This window comes from Nannobrachium achirus (assembly GCF_963921795.1).
Source record: "Nannobrachium achirus genome assembly, chromosome: 3".
NCBI lineage: Eukaryota > Metazoa > Chordata > Actinopteri > Myctophiformes > Myctophidae > Nannobrachium > Nannobrachium achirus.
Genome location: NC_137812.1, coordinates 73201340 through 73226339, shown reverse-complemented (window position 1 = coordinate 73226339; position 25000 = coordinate 73201340). Strand labels below are relative to the sequence as shown.

At 43.1% G+C, this 25000-nt stretch overlaps 1 protein-coding gene across 1 annotated transcript in view; it reads left to right on the top strand.

Annotated features, from left to right (window-relative positions):
* Positions 1-2856: 2856 nt before the first annotated feature.
* The window catches only part of slc8a1a (solute carrier family 8 member 1a), a gene marked incomplete at its 3' end in the record, with an annotated part of 47280 nt that continues 25136 nt past the window's right edge, over positions 2857-25000 (top strand). Inside the window, 10 exon segments of the mRNA XM_080721174.1 lie at positions 2857-2976; positions 5113-5351; positions 7934-8214; positions 12998-13061; positions 13063-13213; positions 14882-15001; positions 16112-16314; positions 16689-16786; positions 18599-18717; positions 20541-20719. Of these exon segments, the coding sequence (XP_080577300.1) occupies positions 2872-2976; positions 5113-5351; positions 7934-8214; positions 12998-13061; positions 13063-13213; positions 14882-15001; positions 16112-16314; positions 16689-16786; positions 18599-18717; positions 20541-20719 (1559 nt within the window). The 5' untranslated portion in view covers positions 2857-2871.

Here is a 25000-nt window from a genome sequence, read left to right as displayed (position 1 = left end):
TTTACATATAGTAGGTTTTACATATCAATAGACCTGTATAGTAGGTTTTACATATAGTAGGTTTTACATATCAATAGACCTGTATAGTAGGTTTTACATATCAATAGACCTGTATAGTATAGGTTTTACATATCAATAGACCTGTATAGTAGGTTTTACATATAGTAGGTTTTACATATCAATAGACCTGTATAGTAGGTTTTACATATAGTAGGTTTTACATATCAATAGACCTGTATAGTAGGTTTTACATATCAATAGACCTGTATAGTATAGGTTTTACATATCAATAGACCTGTATAGTAGGTTTTACGCGACGTGCGCGTGACGTCTCTAGATAAGCGACCCCCCCCAAACATTGAATCACTAATGCACCACTGCCGACATCTGGACGACATCTGGTCTACTTCTGGCCTACATCTGGTCTACATCATGGTCTACATCTGGCCTACATCTGGTCTACATCTGGTCTACATCTGGCCTACATCTGGCCTACATCTGGCCTACATCTGGCCGACATCTGGTCTACATCTGGCCTACATCTGATCTACATCTGGCCTACATCTGGCCTACATCTGGTCTGGCCTACATCTGGCCTACATCTGGCCTACATCTGGCCTACATCTGGTCTACATCTGGCCTACATCTGGTCTACATCTGGCCTACATCTGGTCTACATCTGGTCTACATCTGGCCTACATCTGGTCTACATCTGGTCTATATCTGGTCTATATCTGGTCTATATCTGGTTTACATCTTTTGACATCACAAAGCGCTCAGAGTTTGTCAATCATATGAACTGGGGACCCCCCACAATAATCATGTGAACTGGGGACCCCCCACCCTGACGAGCACTAAGAGTTGAGGCATTACATTTTGTATAACACGGTTCTATTGTGAAAATAGCAGATCTACATGCTCACAACGCCTCGCGTGCAGATTGGCTATTTTCACAATTTCTGCCTCTAATATTTGTCAATTTGGCCAATGTTAAATTTGTCATTTTAGAGGTATTAAAAAGTCCTTAAATTGTCATTTAGAAATGTGCAGATACCCTCTATACACTTAAACTTTATGTTGGTTTGTTTACTGTTGAGTGAGAAAACAATGTTGCACATTAAAAGTTATACCATGTAACTTTTTTTATAAAACAAATCTTAAAATTGTCCTAACTGTTAAATCGCTAAAGTTTTAGAACCCCTACTCTGTTATTTTCAGCTTCTGAAGCCTTCTCTTTATATGTTTTCTATGAGTTGTGAGGGGGGGAGAATTTCCCGGCAAAATGATGTCATCTCCCACATGATACACTACCGGCCAATCACAGCGCCGATCATACACCAACGGCCAATCACAGCGAGTCTTGCTGTCTCTAAAGGAAGTAGCTTCCCTCAGCAACTGTGTTTACATTGGTGAAGGAATCTTGCTTGCTACTCCCTCAATCCTGGTCTAAAAATGATGGGAGACGGCTCTACGGAATTGTATCGGCGAGGCGGAGGTGCTCGCGACGGCCGCGGGGGTCCGCGCGCCGCGGAGACTCCGGCCGAAAAAAGCAATACCGCTACTGACCACTAGTTGAGCAGCTTCCACAGTACAGCTTTAAGCTAATAATCTGGGGACCCCCCCAAAATAATCTGGGGACCCCCCTGGGGGTCCCGACCCACAGGTTGAGAACCACTGACCTATGTGACCTTTGACCTCTTACAGCCACCATGGGCCGGTCGGTGACATCATCGATGACATCATCATTGTCTCTGGCTCTCCTATTGGCTGTCCTCTGCTCGGAGGTCCCGCCCACAGCGGCAGGCCGCCCCCCTCCTCAGACCCTCCCCCTCAACGGTACGTCTGGAGAAGTACTTTTACTCGAGTAATTCCTACTCACCGGTACTCTTGAATAGAGGGCTTTTACTTGATAATGTATTCAACCAATCAGAGGTGGAAAAAGTACTTGCATGTTTTTTTACTCAAGTAAAAGTATCAATAGGCTACTGCAATATAGAAATACTCTCTGTTACAATAAATGTCCGGAATTGAAAATGTACTTGAGCAAAAGTACAAAAGTATTGGCATCAAAATGTAAAAATAAAAGTAGTTTTCAAATGTATAAACATATTTTGATAAGATATTGTCAAATAATTGTATAGTGGAGTATAATATTTGCCTTTGAAATGTAATGGAGTAGAAAAGTACTGACAACTACAGATACAGACTTTTTTCTATTGATTACTCTCAAGTTCAATATATATATATATATATATATATATATATATATATATATACATATATATATATATACATATACATATACATATATATATATATATATATATATATATATATGTATTTGTCGCATTCCTAAGACAAAAAAGTGATTATAGTAAATTTAACCCCATTGATTCCGGATGCATTTGGGTCCCCATTCGGAATCAATGGGGGTATATTTATTATAATATATATATATATATATATATATATATATATATATATATATATATATATATATATATATATATATATACAGGCCTATATATTTTATTAGGAATGCGACAAAATCCAAAACACATTATTGAACTCTCCATGGCATGAGTAATCACTCGAAAAAAGTCATTTTGGGGGTGAACTTCTCCTTTAAGTAGTACAGTACTGCAATGAATCAATCAAGCAAGCAATCAATCAATCAATCAATCAATCAATCAACCAATCAACCAATCAATCAATCAAACAGGTACGTCATCGTCTAACGACAGCCAGTCGAAATGTGGCGGCAGCACGGACTGTTACCCGGGCGTCATCCTACCCGTGTGGCAGCCAGAGAACCCGGGCCTGGGCGACCGCTGTGCCCGCGCCGTCATCTACTTCGTAGCGCTGGCATACATGTTCCTGGGCGTGTCCATCATCGCTGACCGCTTCATGGCTTCCATCGAGGTCATCACGTCTCAGGAGAGACAGATCACCATCAAGAAACCCAACGGAGAGAAGGTACCCAACACTAACCCAACTCTATAACCCAACCCTATAACCCAACCCTATAACCCAACCCTATAACCCAACCCCCCATAGAGATCATCACCTCCCAGGAGAGACAGATCACCGTCAAGAAACCCAACGGAGAGAAGGTACTGTAACCAGGGACGTGCAGAGAATGTCACAGAGGCAGCTCAGGGGCTAAAATATTTCCTGTGTGATACCACACTGAACTGAGCACCAGTAAGACTTATACTGATCGGGAGATAAGCGACCGTCAGACTAAGCATAATCAAGTCAATACTGGCGATGGGGCGAACGGCATGGATTTCTATACTGAGAGGGAAATTCTTTCAACATAAGATGCTGCATTCAAGTTCAGGAAAATTTGGAGGAGGCAATTATCTTGAATGCTGGCTGGGAAATAGGGGCATTTTCATTTCTTTCACCATAATAAAAATTGCATTTATGGTCTGGAGAGGGCACTTTTTACAGACGGGTAAGAGGGCAGGGGCTCAAGCCCTCTTTGATGTCTATGTGTGCACGTGCTTGACGTAACCTAACCTAACCCAACACTAACTCAACTCAACCCAACCCAACTAATTTCATGATGTCATTAAAGGAGTAGTTCACCCCCAAAATGTCTTATTTTCTATTAGTCACGCCATGGAGACTAGAGTTCAATAATATTTTTAGTTTTTTGTCACATTTCTAAGACAAAAATTTGATTCGAGTAAATTTACCCCCATTGATTCTGGATGGGGGTAAATTTATTGTTATCACATTTTTGTCTTAGGAATGCGACAAAAAACTAAAAATATTATTGATCTCTAGTCTCCATGGCATGACTAATCAATAGAAAAAAAGGCATTTTGGGGGTGAACTACTCCTTTAACTACGTTTTTCAGTTGGGCCTTTTGACTCAAGCTTTCAGCTTTCAGGAAGTAACCAGAAGTACACAGGGATTATAACCCCATCTGGTGGTCTGTTAGAGTAATGTTAACTCAGGGATTATAACCACACCTGGTGGTCTATTAGAGTAATGTTAACTCCATAGACACATACACAACATATTATAACCACACCTGGGGGTCTATTAGGGTAATGTTAACTCCATAGACACATACACAACATATTATAACCACACCTGGGGGTCTATTAGAGTAATGTTAACTCCATAGACACATACAAAACATATTATAACCACACCTGGGGGTCTATTAGAGTAATGTTAACTCCATAGACACATACAAAACATATTATAACCACACCTGGTGGTCTATTAGAGTAATGTTAACTCCATAGACACCATATTATAACCACACCTGGTGGTCTATTAGAGTAATGTTAACTCCATAGACACATACAAAACATATTATAACCACACCTTGTGGTCTATTAGAGTAATGTTAACTCCATAGACACATACAAAACATATTATAACCACACCTGGTGGTCTGTTAGAGTAATGTTAACTCCATAGACACATACAAAACATATTATAACCACACCTGGGGGTCTGTTAGTGTAATGTTAACTCCATAGACACATACAAAACATATTATAACCACACCTGGTGGTCTATTAGAGTAATGTTAACTCCATAGACACATACAAAACATATTATAACCACACCTGGGGGTCTATTAGAGTAATGTTAACTCCATAGACACATACACAACATATTATAACCACACCTGGTGGTCTATTAGAGTAATGTTAACTCCATAGACACATACAAAACATATTATAACCACACCTGGTGGTCTATTAGAGTAATGTTAACTCCATAGACACATACAAAACATATTATAACCACACCTGGTGGTCTATTAGAGTAATGTTAACTCCATAGACACATACACAACATATTATAACCACACCTGGTGGTCTGTTAGAGTAATGTTAACTCATGAACAGCCTGATGTCAACAATCAGCTCCGTCGGGTCGAGGCCGGGCACTGCACTCTCGCATTTATTGTAAGATTATAATAATGTAATGTATATAATGTGTTATTAAAGGTGACTCATACGGTAAGGATTTGGAACGAGACGGTCTCCAACCTCACCCTGATGGCTCTGGGCTCCAGTGTGTTATAATATAATATAATAATGTTATGTATTTAATGTGTTATTAATGTGTTATTAAAGGTGACTCATACGGTAAGGATTTGGAACGAGACAGTCTCCAACCTGACCCTGATGGCCCTGGGCTCCAGCGCTCCAGAGATCCTGCTGTCGGTGGTGGAGGTGTGCGGCCACGGGTTCGATGCCGGGGAGCTGGGACCCAACACCATCGTAGGCAGCGCCGCCTTCAACATGTTCGTCATCATCGGCCTGTGTGTGTCCGTCATACCGGACGGGGAACACCGCAAGATCAAACACCTCAGGTAACTACCGCCACCTAGTGGCATGGAGATCAAACACCTCAGGTAACTACCGCCACCTACTGGAGATCAAACACCTCATCGACCGTTTGCGCCATTCGCACCGCCCTCCTTTGGATCGTGCGCGCCGCGCCACACTCAGTCGCGCGTCGTCTCGTCTTTGCATTCACTGTGTATGTAATCGTGCCGCTCGAACCATCCAGGTTTGAGCCCAACTTCAGGTAACTACTGCCACCTAGTGGTCTGGAGATCAGGTACCTCAGGTAGCGTTTGAACATTGTGGGAGCCAACACTTCTGTCTCGAGAGACTTGAGCCTTTGTGGACGTGTCGCTGCTTGCTCTCGCTTATGCTCGTCTATGCTTACATTTTTTTCAGCTGATAACCATGTTTTATTTTATTTATTTTTATTTTGAGAGACTACGAGTGGATCCTGGATACTTATAAACCTCTAGGACAGCTTTGCCGTATACTTCAATATACTATTTTTATTTTATTTTATTTCCAGTGACTGGATACGTGGCACTTAGCTAAAGCTAATTAGAATCAAGATGTTCCCTACTATTTCAACTGCCGTGTTCTTCTTTTATCCTGGTGTATTATAATGTATTATTGTACATCTACAGGGTGTTCTCCTTTAAATTATTGTACTTCTACAGGGTGTTCTCCTTTCATCCTGGTGTATCATAATGTATTATTGTACATCTACATGGTTTCTTCTTTCATCCTGGTGTATTATAATGTATTATTGTACATCTACAGGGTGTTCTCCTTTAAATTATTGTACTTCTACAGGGTGTTCTTTCATCCTGGTGTATCATAATGTATTATTATAGTACATCTACAGGGTGTTCTCCTTTCATCCTGGTGTATCATAATGTATTATTGTACATCTACAGGGTTTCTTCTTTCATCCTGGTGTATTATAATGTATTATTGTACATCTACAGGGTGTTCTTTCATCCTGGTGTATCGTAATCATAATGTATTATTGTACATCTACAGGGTGTTCTCCTTTCATCCTGGTGTATCATAATGTAGTATTGTACATCTACAGGGTGTTCTCCTTTCATCCTGGTGTATCATAATGTATTATTGTACATCTACAGGGTGTTCTCCTTTCATCCTGGTGTATTATAATGTATTATTGTACATCTACAGGGTGTTCTTTCATCCTGGTGTATCATAATATATTATTGTACATCTACAGGGTGTTCTTTCATCCTGGTGTATTATAATGCATTATTGTACATCTACAGGGTGTTCTTTCATCCTGGTGTATCGTAATCATAATGTATTATTGTACATCTACAGGGTGTTCTCCTTTCATCCTGGTGTATCATAATGTAGTATTGTACATCTACAGGGTGTTCTCCTTTCATCCTGGTGTATCATAATGTATTATTGTACATCTACAGGGTGTTCTCCTTTCATCCTGGTGTATTATAATGTATTATTGTACATCTACAGGGTGTTCTTTCATCCTGGTGTATCATAATATATTATTGTACATCTACAGGGTGTTCTTTCATCCTGGTGTATCATAATGTATTATTGTACATCTACAGGGTGTTCTTTCATCCTGGCATATTATAATGTATTATTGTACATCTACAGGGTGTTCTTTCATCCTGGTGTATTATAATGTATTATTGTACATCTACAGGGTGTTCTTTCATCCTGGTGTATCATAATATATTATTGTACATCTACAGGGTGTTCTTTCATCCTGGTGTATTATAATGTATTATTGTATTCAATGTTTTTCACGCAGTGGGATTATTGTACTTCTACAGGGTGTTCTTCTTTCATCCTGGTGTATCATAATGTATTATTGTACATCTACAGGGTTTCTTCTTTCATCCTGGTGTATCATAATGTATTATTGTACATCTACAGGGTGTCTTCTTTCATCCTGGTGTATCATAATGTATTATTGTACATCTCGCATTTATAGATAGATTATTGTACATCTACAGGGTTTCTTCTTTCATCCTGGTATATTATAATGTATTATTGTACATCTACAGGGTGTTCTCTTTTCATCCTGGTCTATCATAATGTATTATTGTACATCTACAGGGTTTCTTCTTTCATCCTGGTGTATTATAATATATTATTGTACATCTACAGGGTTTCTTCTTTCATCCTGGTGTATTATAATGTATTATTGTACATCTACAGGGTTTCTCCTTTCATCCTGGTGTATCATAATGTATTATTGTACATCTACAGGGTGTTCTCCTTTCATCCTGGTGTATCATAATGTATTATTGTACATCTACAGGGTGTTCTTTCATCCTGGTGTATTATAATGTATTATTGTACATCTACAGGGTGTTCTCCTATCATCCTGGTGTATTATAATGTATTATTGTACATCTACAGGGTGTTCTTTCATCCTGGTGTATCATAATGTATTATTGTACATCTACAGGGTGTTCCTCTTTCATCCTGGTGTATTATAATGTATTATTGTACATCTACAGGGTGTTCTTTCATCCTGGTGTATCATAATGTATTATTGTACATCTACAGGGTGTTCTTTCATCCTGGTGTATCATAATGTATTATTGTACATCTACAGGGTGTTCTTCGTCACGGCGACGTGGAGCATCCTGGCCTACACCTGGCTGTACCTCATCCTGGCAGTCATCTCTCCCTCGGAGGTGGAGGTGTGGGAGGGGCTTCTGACGCTGCTGTTCTTCCCGCTGTGTGTGGGCTTTGCCTACGTAGCGGACCGGCGGCTGCTCTTCTATAAGTACGTCTACAAGAGATACCGCCAGGGGAAGAGGAAGGGAGTCATCATAGAGACAGAGGGGGAGCCAGAGGTACATTTACTTATCTACAATCAGGGGCGTCAATTGGGTATGGCAGGGGTATGCAGCTGCCATACCCTGGGTCCATGGGGGAGAATACAAGTTACTTTAAAATATAAATCCATGAATGTCTCTTTGTCTATCTGTGCGGGTTATCATGTTGTTAAATTACATTTATTCTCCCCATGTATTCACACTTGTATTCTCCCCATCTTGACAGAATGGTATATTCCCAGGTTCCACAGGTCAGCTGCACAGGTGCAATTCATCATTGTTAATTGTGGCACGTTTACTATATTATGCCAAGTTTAGCCGCACTTGAACAACTGTTCCAGACTGCCATATCCAGCCCAAGAAACCCTAGAATTTTTTGGGGAAAAAAATAGAACTTCTTAAATAAATGTATCATTCCTGTTGCTAAGGTATGGCAACATGACTGGTGTCTTGCACGCACGCGAAGACACCAGTCATATTGCCATACCTTACCTTTTTCTGAACTGACGCCACTGTCTACAATACATAATATATAGGGCAAGGGTTCCCAAAATGTTTGGCTCGGGGCACCCCTATACATATTTATTACCCGGCTTGGTTGAATGCTTGATTCTGATTGGTCGAGCGCTGAAATCAGCGGTGAATTATGAGCGTATAATGACCGCTCCGTTCTATAATTCACAGCTGCCTAATCAAAGGCTCAGAGCAGCTGCTGTATTCAGGCAGCACTGCGTGGATTTCGTGCCGTATCCAACATGTCAGCTATGTAAACAAACACACAGCGACATTTACAACCAAACGTTGCTCTGAAGAATGTCTTTAAAAACATTTGAGGCGAGAAATAGACGACGCAGTAACAGAAATGGATTCTATTTGATCAGCACTTCCTTGTCTTCCAAGGCGACCGTGTTGCGCTCGGGGGGACGCACTTTCAGCCGTCTGTAAACAAGGAAACACTTTGTTTTGATTTTAGTTTTGAGTCAAATTATTAATTTTATGTATTAGCCGGGTAAAAAACGGGTAAAAACCGGGTAAAAACCGGGTAAAAACTTCGGGCTGATAATTCTTATTACCCCGTCGTGTCCATATAAGCCATAATGACCGCGCAGCAAGACCTTATCGCATACTTATTTTCATCCGAGGCACCCCTACATTATATTCATAATTTTCAATCCCAGCACCTTATATTTATAGCATATTTTAGCGATTATGTTGCGAGGAAAACGTTGAGATAATAGCCATTTTGGTTAGAACTGACTGAAAATAACTTTGTACTTCAAATTTAAAATGATGCTAAATATATTTTTAAGTGTCCAAATAAATTCCAAACATTATCAAATTATCTCGCGGCACCCCTGGACTGCCGTCGCGGCACCCCAGGGTGCCCCGTCACCCACTTTGAAACCCCCTGATATAGGGGTGTAACGATACATTTAATAGCGATACGATACGATTCGATTCAATGATTTAAAATCGATATAGTAACTATTTAGCAAATTAATTAAATAGTGTGAAAGGGAAAATCTATTATTATGGATATAACACATTCTCTAGCAAATACATGGACATTATATTTCAACACTTATGGACAAACCCACACCTTGACATGAACACAGAGACTACACAAGTTTATCCATAGACCAAGAGTAGCTATATGGAATGGTACCTATAAGTACCAGGGCAGGAATTTCATGGAGGCCATGAAGGCCATGGCCGTCGTTGCCCCTCACTTTGGCCTTGTGCCCCTCCAACCATTGGCATGACCTGAGGCCACAGTGGCCTTAATGCCCCTCCAACCATTGGCATGACCTGAGGCCACAGTGGCCTTAATGCCCCTCCAACCATTGGCATGACCTGAGGCCACAGTGGCCTTAATGCCCCTCCAACCATTGGCATGACCTGAGGCCACAGTGGCCTTAATGCCCCTCCAACCATTGGCATGACCTGAGGCCACAGTGGCCTTAATGCCCCTCCAACCATTGGCATGACCTGAGGCCACAGTGGCCTTAATGCCCCTCCAACCATTGGCATGACCTGAGGCCACAGTGGCCTTAATGCCCCTCAAACCATTGGCATGACCTGAGGCCACAGTGGCCTTAATGCCCCTCAAACCAATGGCATGACCTGAGGCCACAGTGGCCTTAATGCCCCTCAAACCAATGGCATGACCTGAGGCCACAGTGGCCTTAATGCCCCTCAAACCAATGGCATGACCTGAGGCCACAGTGGCCTTAATGCCCCTCAAACCAATGGCATGACCTGAGGCCACAGTGGCCTTAATGCCCCAGCTGACTGTATCACTTTCTCCTCTGTCTGTCTTGCCAACATGTCTCTTTTTTGTCATGTAGACGCCAGTGTCTTTTGTTGAGTCTCCATTTTTAAACCAATCCAGTATCTTTGATTGGTGCAGGGCTGAGCATGGATCAGATTGTAAATAGTAAACCATTTTATTTATTTCACAGCAGATAGTCTACAAAGTAGGTCGGGGTTAAATCAACCTTTAGATTCAATTAATTATTTCAATGGACTAAAATCTTGTTTTATTTGATGGCCTTCCTGCCCTGGCATTTGGCCTTTGTGCCCCTAAAATTACAAAATTCCAGGCCTGCTTAGTACAAAAAAGTAATTAAACACCTCTTTTTGATTTTCCCTCTTAAAACTGCTAAATACAAGGCAAAATACTAGTTTCCATACAATCGATTCAACACCGATCATCTGCATTGTAAAGCGATACAATATAAAACAGTACAATGTTTTGCTTTTGCATATCGATATAGTTGATCATTGCAAATTAATATTGAAAAAGTCGATTAAAACCAAAATCAAACCCAAATAGTATTATAAACAGCGCGCCAGCACCGTCAAACAAGTATATTTTCTCAGAGTATAATTTTGTCAGGATTCTCTCATTCTGAAGGGGTCAGAAGAGCACACATGTCACAAAAGACCATTACTATTTAGGTGCTTTAAAGAGGTGGTGCTATAGTTTTGTACTTTTTCTGTTTTTCATGTGTCTAGGAGGTTGAAAGTACTTCATTAGACCCCCTGATGTGTTTTTTTTGAGAAATGATGTATTCTCTTAGTATTTGTTTGTTTTCTCTTGGAGGCTGCCACCTTTTGGCCAAAAGTGTCAGTTAAAAAACACAGATACTAAGGGTGTCAAAGTATCAACTCATCCCCAATTGCCATTCACCCAACACTGTGGGGTGTGGCTATATCAGCTGGGTCACCACCCACCATGCCATCCATGCATACTTAATGAACTGGGGGTGTGGCCACATAAAAACCCAATTTTAACTCTTTCTGTATACTTTTTTGGAAAAAATCTTCCTCCTAGTATAATCATAATACCTGATAATCATGTTTTAGAGGGGGGGGGGGGGGGGGGGGGGGAATCATGGCACCACCTCTTTAAGGTGTTTTAAGTTAACATTTTCTAACGTGGCCCCCTTTGAAAAAAAGTTGGGACACCCCTGTCATAAGTGGCGTTTCCATAAAGCTACTTTTTGCGCATTAACGGCTTAATCGCAAAATCTTTTTATGGAAACACTTCAAAATTCGAATAAACTTTCATTATCTGCAAAATAAATTATCCGCTTGGAGGAGGAGGATTTTGAGGGTTACCGAATAAACTAAATGCGCTTAAGTGAATGGAAACGGGTCAGACAATACATGCGAATAAAATATGACGTTCTGGTCCATATCGTCCTCCTATAACACTTTCCCCCGCCGCTTAATTAACATCCATTGTATAGCGTTAGCCCACAAAACAAACCGGTTGTTACACAAGGAGTGACCCTTCGTCATCACACCGTGTTGCGCGTGGAAAAAGTGGCCGTACAAGCTCAGAGGCACAGCAGCTCGCATCTGCGACGCTGCAGGATGCAGTCTGCCCGGAGGACTCAACCGGACAGCGGGGCGGCTCTGTGCTCCCGCCGGCCGCACTTTCTCAGCGGCGGTGCGTCGCGACTAAAAGATCTGGTAGGCGAGGTTACGTCGCGACAGGCTCTGGGTCGGGATGCGTGTGCACTGTGTGCAAGCCCGCGGGAAGTGTTTACAGCAGGTCGGTCAGACGGACCCAGGCAGGATCTCCCAAGAATCGCATTTCACCAGTTTAATGGAAACGGGCTAAATTCGCTTTGTCTTAAAGCGCATTTCTGATCATTCGCTTCCCTAATGCGCTTAAGTTTATGGAAACGCCACTATAGAGGCTGAGGTACAACCCCTACACCCCCACCCGTTCACTCAGATCAGCCAACACAGGGATGCTGACAGAACCCTCGCTAAAAAACCCCGGGACGAAAATCCACTTGTCCGAGACAATTTGCCCTCCTGGCCCCCAAACTGTGGAATAAACTCCCTGTCGCACTTAGACTCAGAACAACGGACTCACTCACTAGCTTCCGCCGTGGACTGAAGACTCACCTTTTCAGACTCCACCTAAACCCTTAGCACTACTGAAACACTCAATGACCATACATGAAGCTAGTTGGCATTCATTTTTAGGTTTTAGAACCCTTTTCTTTACTGATTATATTGTTTTTCTAGATTGATATTCCTATGCATTTGTTATATTGTTGTTGATGTACTGACATATTATCTTGTTTATTATAGTGATGTATTATCTGCTTATTGTAAGTCGCTTTGGATTAAAAGCGTCTGATACATACCTAAACTGTAAACTGTACAGCTTTTACCTTTTACCATCTACTGCCACCTTGTGGTTACATTTAGTGGTTACCATAGGGGGAGCAAGAGGTCCACTTAAGAGGCTGTCTGCTCCACAGGTCTCGTCCAAAGAGCTGGAAATGCTGGAGGGCAAGCGGAGGAGGGAGGAGCTGGAAGGAGGGATGAGGATGGAGGAGAGAGGAGAGGAGGAGGAGAAGATGGAGATGGAGGAGGAGGATGAGGAGGAGGTGAGGAGGGAGACAGCACGCCTCCTCAAGGAGCTGAAGCTCAAGCATCCAGAGAAGGACACGGAGCAGCTGCTGGAGATGGTCAACTACCAGCTGCTCAACCAGCAGCAGAAGAGCCGAGCCTTCTATCGCTGTCAGGTAGGGTTAGGCTATTTAAAGTTATACTGTGTAAGTTGCTAAAGCGGTATTTCTTTTTTCGGCCGTTTTTCGCCCGGAGTCCTCTCGGACCACCGCCGTGGACCACCGGAGCGGCGCCGCAAACCACCGCGACCGATACAAATCCGTGGAGGGGTAGAACGTAACAGGATTTGGGGATTAAGAGGTTAAGAATCCTTCACCATGGTAAACACTGTAGCTGAGGGAAGCTACTTCCTGAAGATACAGCAGATACGCTGTGATTGGCCGGTAGTGTAACATGTGTGTATGATCCGCGATGTGATTGGCCAACGTATACACAACGTATACAGATGATGCAGATGATGTAATTTTTCCGTGAAATTCTCCCCCCCTCACGGCTCATAGAAAACATATAAAGAGAAGGCTTTAGAAGCTGAAAATAACGGGTGGGGGTTCTAAAACTTTAGCGATTTAACAGTTAGGACAATTTTAAGATTTGTTTTATAAAAAAAGTTACATGGTATAACTTTAAGCTTAGTACGGCTACGGCAGATGACAATGGCAACCTGAAATGATCGGCGCTCGATAGATCAACCTGCCGCCGTAGCAGCCGCCTGTACTACGCCAGAAGGTCCCTTTCCACGTTGCGCCTACAACGCCTGCTGTATAGACACGTCGCCATGGGAACCAAAGCGTTCAGTGAAAGAGGTGGGACCCCGTCGCAAGACGGCGCTTTGCTTAACAATTTGTACCGCAATGGCGATTGCATCATAGCAGCCGTAGTCCCGCCTCACGTTGCCGTGGTAGAAACGCGCCTCTTAAATTCCCCATCATTAGAGCCTTCTACCACTGCCAGGTAAGATTCAGGCACGTACATGCACACATAGACATCACAAGGGGCTTGAGCCCATGCCCCTTTATCCGTCTCTAAAATGTGCCCTCTCCAGACCATGATTGCAGATTTTATTTAATATGTTAAAAGAAATGCAAATGCCCTCATTCCATGCCATACCTGAATGCACCATTCAAGATTATTGCCTTGTCCAAACTCTCCTGAACTTGAATGCAGCATCTTATGTTGACAGAATTGCCCTCTCTGTGTAGAAATCCATGCCGTTACGTCACATCTCCAGAATTGACTTGATTATGCTTAGTTCAGGGTGGGATCACGCTGCGATGCGTTGTGAGTATGGAGGTCGGCTATTTTCGATATATATAAAAGGGCCTTTTAGAAAGGACGAAACCTTTTTGCCCTGCATTTTTCACATCTTTTATAGCACCACCAGGAGGCCTTCCGATATTTAGGACTGACGTAGGCTCCTAGGGTGTTGGGGATATTTAGGACTGACGTAGGCTCCTAGGGGTTGCGGATATTTAGGACTGACGTAGGCTCCTAGGGTGTTGCGTTGTGGCTCGCCAGCGAGCCTGGCTCTTTGGCTGACTGGTAACGCATACGCCCTGTTAGAGCAGCCGCCCGGGTTCGCCTCTCGGTTGTTGCCTCGCGCTCACGCTACATTGAGGCCTATTCTAAAAACGCCTTCTAAATCCTGACCCAAGCTGCAAAAAATGATATGTTGTTGTCGGCTGTACATTTTAGCAGCGTTCTGGTCCTACATTTGTTGAACCAAAATGAAGGAATGGATCCAATCCTAGACACTCATCTCTGCTCTGTGTGTTTATGGTTGCTAGGCGACCAGGATGATGACAGGAGCAGGAAACATCCTGAAGAAGCACGCTGCAGACCAGGCTAGACGAGCTCAGAGCAACCACGTCTGTTCAGAGGTCACCAACGATCACCTATCCTCCAAGGTACCCGTCTATCTGTCTGTCTGTCTGTCTGTCTGTCTGTCTGTCTGTCTGTCTGTCTGTCTGTCTGGTTCATTGTGGTTCTTCAGGTACAGTACATTGTGGTTAAATGGTAAATATAGTGCCTTTATCCAAGGTGCTTTACAGAGATAGTGCATTATATTCACCCATTCACACACATTCATACAACGATAGCAGAGGAAACCATGCAAGGCACCAACCTGCTCATCAGGAGCAGTTAGGGGTTCAGAGTCTTGCTCAAGGACTCTTCAACACTAACTCTGGGGGAGCCCGGGATCGAACTGGGAACCTTTCAGGAACCCTCCGTGTTCAAATGATGGTTTCTCTACCCCTGAGCCAATGCCACCCCCACATTGTGGTTCCTCCTCCTACAGGTGTTCTTGGACCCGGGGTTGTACCAGTGTCTGGAGAACTGTTGTTGTAGCCTAGTTCCAGACCCTGAATCGCTAGCCACACCCCTTTAATTTTTTTGTTTCGGCGATTCAGGTCTAGAATCGCTCTCATTGAGGAGGCCTGCCTCGGTTGAAAATCTGTACGGCGAATCAGCGTCGTGAATCAGCGTCTTGTGATCAGCGTGGGTGGGGGTTTCCCACAACTCATGTGTGTTTCCAAGTACACCAGCGCCGCCGCCGTACCGTACCGTGCATCGCGTTAAAATGTGGTAAATTGCGGTAAAATGCGATCGTATCGATCTCGCTATAAAACACCAGTAGCAGGCATGTTATGTTGTGTTTGATTACTAGTTCGTAGTGCTCCTATTCTGACTGTTTCTTTGGTTAGCAAGTAGCACTAGCAAGCAACAGGCTAGCCACTATTCAGCCAGGCACACATAACAACACTATGTCATGTGTTGGTCGGTGAACCAATCGCTGAAGACTGCCTCTTTTTGGCTACGCCCATCCCTGCAATCGCCCTGGGGGGAAGCGACCTCAGACTGAATAATGAAGTGAAACGAAATGTCAATTCAGGCTGAGTGTCAGGCTACTGTTGTTGTGGTTCTTTCAGGGGTCGTACCAGTGTCTGGAGAACTGTTGTTGTGGTTCTTTCAGGGTCGTACCAGTGTCTGGAGAACTGTTGTTGTGGTTCTTTCAGGTGTTTTTGGACCCGGGGTCATACCAGTGTCTGGAGAACTGCGGTTCGGTGCGTCTCAACGTGGTTCGCCGCGGCGGCGACCTCAGCTCCACGGTGTCGGTGGACTACCGCACGGAGGACGGGACGGCCAACGCCGGGTCAGACTACCGTTTCACCGAGGGAACCGTGGTGTTCCTGCCCGGAGAAACAGACAAGGAGATCAGGTCATTAATGATCATACTGATAGAGTTTAGTTTTTGTAGTCCTGAATCATATTAATAAAGTCGTTTTTGTAGTCCATACTCATACTAATGAATTCGTTTTTGTAGTCCTGATTCATACTTATAAAGTCGTTTTTGTAGGTCCTGAATCGTACTATTAACATTGTTTTTGTAGTCCTGAATCGTACTAAAGTCGTTTTTGTAGTCCTGAATCGTACTATTAACATTGTTTTTGTAGTCCAGAATCGTACTAATAAAGTAACCTTTGTAGTCCTGAATCGTACTTATAAAGTCGTTTTTTGTAGTCCTTAATCGTACTAATAAAGCAGTTTTTGTAGTCCTGAATCGTACCAATAAAGTTGCCTGGGTTTGAACAGGATCGACATCATCGACGATGACATCTTCGAGGAAGACGAGCACTTCCTGGTTCATCTGAGCAACGTCAAGGTCATCTGTGAGGGGGGCGGGGCTAGCGGTACGTTCTCATTTCAATGTTTTCTAAACAGAATAATGTAATGATTTAATATCAACACGTTCACACAGGTCTTGTTGTTGTTGCTTTTGTTGCAATTTTTTAGAAAATTAGGTTCTGCTTTTGCACATTATTCATGGTCACTCATTTCTTTGTCAAGGTTATTTGTCTACAACACGGCTGCAAACCTCTAGTATATTAAATACTAGAGATTTGCTCCGGCCCCACCAGGGCCGTGCTGGGCCCCTGATTCAGCCCGGGAAAAAGAGTTGGAGAGGCTCTCATTGCGTGCTATAGAGAGAGATCTCTCTCTATAGCGCTGCTGCTACTCAAAGATTTGTGACAAGTGACAAGCCAGTGCATGGGCCAATTACATGAGTTATTATTTCGTCGTTGTCGGCTGGAAACCTTGTATGTCCAAAACCGTTTGTTTTGTATTTATCATTTTAAAAATGATTTAAACTAGTGAAAACAGGCGATCTACAAGCACACAACGCCTCACACCGCGAGGCGTTGTGTGCTTGTAGATCGGCTGTTTTCACTACTTTTGTGCGACGGCCTTGTATGATGAAGCAGGGCTTTGCTTTGCGAAAAAATTACACATTTGAAACTTGGAGATACGAGGTTTCTGCCCGACAGTGACGATTTACTTTGTTGGCCGCCCAGCCCCCAAAATGGAACAAAGGCCCGGGAATGAACCGGCCTTTCGGGAGTTGTCCCGCTTTTCCCAATGGCCAGCACGTCCCTGGGCCCCACCCATTTTATAGTAAAACTTGAGAAATCATGGAGATTGGCCCATTTATTCATGGGTTGCATTTGTAGTCCTAAACCGGCCATATTGAGGACCAACACAGGTGTTCAATTTGTCTGATTGGCATAGAACCAATGTTCTACGTTAATCAAAACACCTGTGTTGGTCCTCATGGCTGGTGTAGGACTACAAATGGCTGGTGTAGGACTACAAATGCAACCCATCTATAGTCTGGTTGGCCGAAATGTCACGTGAAGCTCACCAATCCACCAATCCTCAAGATCTTGGGACATATGCCCGTTTATGTCCATCTGATTGGCTACGGGCATAGACGTTGCAGACACACAGACAGACGGACATACTGCTCAAAGAAATGAAGGGAACAAAATGTTCCCTTCATTTATTTGAATGTATTTGAGTATTGTTTACTGTAGTACTGCTCAAAGAAAGCTCAAAGAATTAAGGAAACAAAAGTGGTTAATAATTGTTTATTTGGAACATACGTGGCACTAAATGAACGGGATAAATACTGTGATTTGCATCGCTAAGTAGTGGAGCCCCGATATTTCCGCATTTTGGCTACAAAGGGCTAACAAAGGGTGGCTAAGTTACAAATAGGCTAGCATTCTAGCTAAATTCCGGGAGGACCAACAGAATATGTCCCGTTCTCTTCACATGAATTAAAATGTGTCATATTTCCATGCAGAGTTAAGCTCTGGCGTTTAAGTGAAATGTAGCCCGGTATTATGAGATGCTGGTGTGGCTTTATCACATTTTAGAGAAAAAAATAAAACAAAACATCATTTTAGCTCTAGTGAAAAACTCAGGCATGCGCGATGACTGCCCCTCAGCCAAGCTCAGTCACATTTTGTTCTCTTCATTTCTTTGAGCAGTTAGATTTGGATAACTTATAGTTAGATAGATATATACCTCTACTCTATGACTATTCCTGAATAGGGTCTATTTATAGTTAGATACAGTAGATATATACCTCTATGACTATTCCATGACGGTGACATCATCATTAATGGCCGTCTACTATTCCATGATGGTGACGTCATCAGCCCTGGCCAACGGTCACCGCGGCAACAGGAAGGATGACGGGGGGGCGGGGCTTGGCCTGCCCTGCAGCGCCACGGTGACCATCTTTGATGACGACCACGCCGGGATCTTCACCTTCCAGGTGAGCTCCTTAACCAATCAGCTTCCACCTCCTTAACCAATCACCTTCCAGGTGAGCTCCTTAACCAATCAGCTTCCACCTCCTTAACCAATCAGCTTCCACCTCCTTAACCAATCAGCTTCCACCTCCTTAACCAATCAGCTTCCTAGGACCCAGTGGTGATGGTGTTAGTGTGGTTGCTCTCTAGGACCCAGTGGTGATGGTGTTAGTGTGGTTGCTCTCTAGGACCCAGTGGTGACGGTGTTAGTGTGGTTGCTCTCTAGGACCCAGTGGTGACGGTGTTAGTGTGGTTGCTCTCTAGGACCCAGTGGTGACGGTGTTAGTGTGGTTGCTCTCTAGGACCCAGTGGTGACGGTGTTGATGTGGTTGCTCTCTAGGACCCAGTGGTGACGGTGTTGATGTGGTTGCTCTCTAACAGTGTGGTTGCTCTCTAACAGTGTGGTTGCTCTCTAGGACCCAGTGGTGACGGTGTTAGTGTGGTTGCTCTCTAGGACCCAGTGGTGACGGTGTTAGTGTGGTTGCTCTCTAGGACCCAGTGGTGACGGTGTTAGTGTGGTTGCTCTCTAGGACCCAGTGGTGACGGTGTTAGTGTGGTTGCTCTCTAGGACCCAGTGGTGACGGTGTTAGTGTGGTTGCTCTCTAGGACCCAGTGGTGACGGTGTTGATGTGGTTGCTCTCTAGGACCCAGTGGTGACGGTGTAGATGTGGTTGCTCTCTAACAGTGTGGTTGCTCTCTAACAGTGTGGTTGCTCTCTAGGACCCAGTGGTGACGGTGTTAGTGTGGTTGCTCTCTAGGACCCAGTGGTGACGGTGTTAGTGTGGTTGCTCTCTAGGACCCAGTGGTGACGGTGTTAGTGTGGTTGCTCTCTAGGACCCAGTGGTGACGGTGTTAGTGTGGTTGCTCTCTAGGACCCAGTGGTGACGGTGTTAGTGTGGTTGCTCTCTAGGACCCAGTGGTGACGGTGTTGATGTGGTTGCTCTCTAGGACCCAGTGGTGACGGTGTTGATGTGGTTGCTCTCTAACAGTGTGGTTGCTCTCTAACAGTGTGGTTGCTCTCTAGGACCCAGTGGTGACGGTGTTAGTGTGGTTGCTCTCTAGGACCCAGTGGTGACGGTGTTAGTGTGGTTGCTCTCTAGGACCCAGTGGTGACGGTGTTAGTGTGGTTGCTCTCTAGGACCCAGTGGTGACGGTGTTAGTGTGGTTGCTCTCTAGGACCCAGTGGTGACGGTGTTAGTGTGGTTGCTCTCTAGGACCCAGTGGTGACGGTGTTAGTGTGGTTGCTCTCTAGGACCCAGTGGTGACGGTGTAGATGTGGTTGCTCTCTAACAGTGTGGTTGCTCTCTAACAGTGTGGTTGCTCTCTAGGACCCAGTGGTGACAGTGTTAGTGTGGTTGCTCTCTAACAGTGTGGTTGCTCTCTAGGACCCAGTGGTGACAGTGTTAGTGTGGTTGCTCTCTAGGAGTGGTGACAGTGTTAGTGTGGTTGCTCTCTAGGACCCAGTGGTGACGGTGTTGATGTGGTTGCTCTCTAACAGTGTGGTTGCTCTCTAACAGTGTGGTTGCTCTCTAACAGTGTGGTTGCTCTCTAACAGTGTGGTTGCTCTCTAGGACCCAGTGGTGACAGTGTTAGTGTGGTTGCTCTCTAGGACCCAGTGGTGACGGCGTTAGTGTGGTTGCTCTGTGGTAACAGTGTGGTTGCTCTCTAGGACCCAGTGGTGACGGTGTTAGTGTGGTTGCTCTCTAGGACCCAGTGGTGACGGCGTTAGTGTGGTTGCTCTGTGGTAACAGTGTGGTTGCTCTCTAATAGTGTGGTTGCTCTCTAGGACCCAGTGGTGACGGTGTCGGAGAGCGTGGGTGTGATGGAGGTGAACGTGGTGCGGACGTCGGGAGCGCGCGGCGTGGTCCTAGTGCCCTACCGCACCCAGGAGGGGACGGCCAAGGGGGGAGGGGAGGACTTCGAGGACACACATGGAGTGCTGGAGTTCCTCAACGATGAGATACAGTAAGTTATTAATAAATATAATGATGAGATACAGTAAGTTATGAATCAATATAATGATTATAGTTCATAGATACAGTAAGTTATGAATCAATATAACGATGAGATACAGTAAGTTATGAATCAATATAATGATTATAGTTCATAGATACAGTAAGTTATGAATCAATATAATGATTATAGTTCATAGATACAGTAAGTTATGAATAAATATAATGATGAGATACAGTAAGTTATGAATAAATATAATGATTATAGTTCATAGATACAGTAAGTTATGAATCAATATGATTACAGTTCCTCAACCATGAGATACAGTAAGTTATGAATCAATATGATTACAGTTCCTCAACCATGAGATACAGTAAGTTATGAATAAATATAATGATTATAGTTCATAGATACAGTAAGTTATGAATAAATATAATGATTATAGTTCATAGATACAGTAAGTTATCAATAAATATAATGATTATAGTTCATAGATACAGTAAGTTATGAATAAATATAATGATGAGATACAGTAAGTTATGAATAAATATAATGATTATAGTTCATAGATACAGTAAGTTATGAATAAATATAATGATGAGATACAGTAAGTTATGAATAAATATGATTACAGTTCCTCAACGATGAGATACAGTAAGTTATGAATAAATATAATGATGAGATACAGTAAGTTATGAATAAATATGATTACAGTTCCTCAACGATGAGATACAGTAAGTTATGAATAAATATAATGATGAGATACAGTAAGTTATGAATAAATATAATGATGAGATACAGTAAGTTATGAATAAATATAATGATTATAGTTCATAGATACAGTAAGTTATGAATAAATATAATGATGAGATACAGTAAGTTATGAATAAATATGATTACAGTTCCTCAACGATGAGATACAGTAAGTTATGAATAAATATGATTACAGTTCCTCAACCATGAGATACAGTAAGTTATGAATAAATATAATGATTATAGTTCATAGATACAGTAAGTTATTAATACATATAATGATTGACCGTCGCAGTTACTATGAAATGCTCCACCATGGGCTGTCAGTCTGTCCGTCACGTCACACTTTTGCCCTAGTCATATCTCTGCCACTGTTGGCCCTAACAATGCCAAACTTTGCACACACAGGGAGGTTGTGGTTTGCCATCCAAGGAGGGATGGCAAACCACAACCTCCACCCCTCATTTATCACATGGCCCTCTTCTAGCGCCTCCATGAGGCCGATTTTTGCAAAACACATTTTTGGACACTGCTCCTACATATTATGCCCTAAAATCACACAAAGCGGTACACAGTATCTTTAAAGGGCCTACACCATGCTTTTAAAACTATATTTTTTGTATAAATATATGCTCAAAATTGAGTCTTAGACAGGTTTTAACCCTCAACAAACACTCTGACCATTCTTTTTGTTTGTTCTAGCTCTACTATAATGAGGCTCTCCAGCTGCAATACCAAAACGGCCTCTGTTTGCTCAGGGGCGCATCTAGTGGGGTTTTTCCACCCCTCCCCCCTCCCCTCCTCTTCACTCCTCCCCGGACCCCAAGTTGACAACAAATAATGTTAATATTGGGCCAATACAAAAATAGGATAATGTTGCAGCTCTGATTATAGCCTACTGTAGGCCTATGTTGTATGTTATAGGCCTACTGTCAAATGACACAGGGCGACCGTTGCTAGACCAGACATTACAGAAAGTTAATCTACATTAGACAATCAACCCCACCTGCATTGTATGTATGTATAAAAAAAAAGTAAAAAAAAAATGTTTTGAAAAAAAAAATGTTTGAGAAAAAAAAAGTTTTTTGAAAAAAAATACGTTTTTTGAAAAAAAATACATTTTTTGAAAAAAATACGTTTTTTGAAAAAAAAAGTTTTTGAAAAAAAAAGTTTTTTGAAAAAAAAGTTTTTGAAAAAAAAGTTTTTTTGAAAAAAAAAAAACTAAAAAAAACGGGAATCTCAGAACAGCACTGTTCTGAGAACCCGTGGAAAGCTTTTCATCTCTGTCTTCCCAAAACCAGAGAAAGACACAATGGTCAGAAATAGGACTTTGTGAGGATAGAAGGTGCCAGTGGGACCCCAAAAAAATGGTTTTAAAATAGAAAAAGTGAAAATTCATGGTGTAGGTCCTTTAAAGTCAAGTCATCATCATGGATCTGTTCCATTTCCCATACTCGCTCCAGATTGGCTGATGGTCGCTTAGCTCCCGATTAGGGAGTTTTACTGGTAGTTCCTCAACGATGAGATACATGCAGACGGTGTTGGGAAAGTTCACTTTCAAAAATGAACTGGTTCAAATTCAAGTTCAAAACTTCTAAAATGAACTAGCTCATTTCAGAGTTTGTAATTCCACGTTTTGAACCATGAAGTTCATGGTTCCCCAAAATTAACTAACTTTTTTTGTAGACGTTGCTGCAAGATATTATTTGTCAAAATTATTGACACAACCCATATAAAGAACCACACACTGCAATTATTTCATCCAACTTAAAGGAGTAGTTCACCCCCAAAATGACTTTTTTTTCTATTGATTTCTCACCCCATGGACACTTGAGTTCAATAATATTCTTTTGTATTAGTCAAATCCCTAAGTCAAAAATGTTATTATAGTAAATTTACCTCCATTGATTCCAGATGGAATCAATGGGGGTACATTTATTTTTCTAACTCAAGTCTCCATGGTGTGAGTAATCAATAGAAGAAAAAAAAAAACATTTTGGGGTGAACCACTCCTTTAACATTGAGGTGCCCACAATGTTTAGGTGCCCAGGCCGGTGCCCAGGCCGGTGCCCAGGCCGGTGCCTGCCCAGGCCGGGGCCCAGGCCGGTGCCCAGGCCGGTGCCCAGGCCGGTGCCCAGGCCGGTGCCCAGGCCGGTGCCCAGGCCGGTGCCTGCCCAGGCCGGGGCCCAGGCCGGGGCCCAGGCCGGTGCCTGCCCAGGCCGGTGCCCAGGCCGGGGCCCAGGCCGGTGCCTGCCCAGGCCGGTGCCTGCCCAGGCCGGTGCCCAGGCCGGGGCCCAGGCCGGGGCCCAGGCCGGTGCCCAGGCCGGTGCCCAGGCCGGTGCCCACTGAACAGAAGCTTTCATTCATGTTGATGTGTCTCTGTGGAGCCTTTTATAGTCACACACTGCCAGCCTGTCCATGCTGTTTACCTTACCACTGTGTGTGTGTTTGTGTGTGTGTGTGTGTGTGTGTGTGTGTGTGTGTGTGTGTGTGTGTGTGCGTGCGTGCGTGCGTGCGTGCGTGGGTGCGTGCGTGCGTGCGTGCGTGCGTGCGTGTGCGTGCATGTAAATGCACCATTGCCAGGATTGCACTGTCAAACATTTCATTATGACTTGCCTCTTTCTTTTTAACAGGATTTATTCTGAAAAAAAAAAAGAAAAGAAATCCAGATCGATTTAATAATAATTATGATAATAATAAATCTGTTGCAATCAGAATGGGGAAGAGGGGGCGCTTGCTGTTTTTACAAGCCCCGCCCGGAGTCACTAAGTTACCGTCCTATGCACGCGGGCGGTGCTTAGAAGCACCCGCACGGCAGGATTTGAGAGAAAATCAAGCGCTCCCTTCTCTAGTTCAGCTTCACAACACTGTGGAAAGAAATAACACACCTGGGTTTGATATAAACTGATTCAAGGTATGGATTATCGTGTGATTTAGACACCGCATGGTCTCATCACAAACCAGACAATCAGAATCAAGTATTGGAACTAACCGTTTTAGAATGCAGAATAGAGCATCGCAGCGGAAGTGGTTTACTGGTCCCACTAAAAGAAATCTCCCATTCATTTTCCCCATAGACTTTTACAAAAATATTTATAACAATTATGTTAAGCCTAGAACCAAGCCATCCAGGATTGCAGTGAATCATGACCATAAAACCTTTGATCCTATGTGAAAACATATTTTAATATGAAATTATTTGATATACTACATTTAATAACTACCCTTTGTTTAGCGATTTTCAAAATGTTCTTTTCATAGGATCAAAGGTTTTATGGTCATGATTCACAGCAATCCTAGATGGCTTGGTTCGAGGCTTAACATAATATAAATATTTTCGTGAAAGTCTACGAGGAAAATGAACGGGAGATTTTTTAGTGGGACCAGTAAACCACTTCCGCTGCGATGCTCTATTCTGCATTCTAAAACGGTTTAGTTATAATACTTGATTCTGGTTGTCTGGTTTGTGATTAGACCAGTGTCTACTGCCAGATCCAATGATCAGAGTAGAGGTCTTCACGGGTCCAATTTGAACTACCC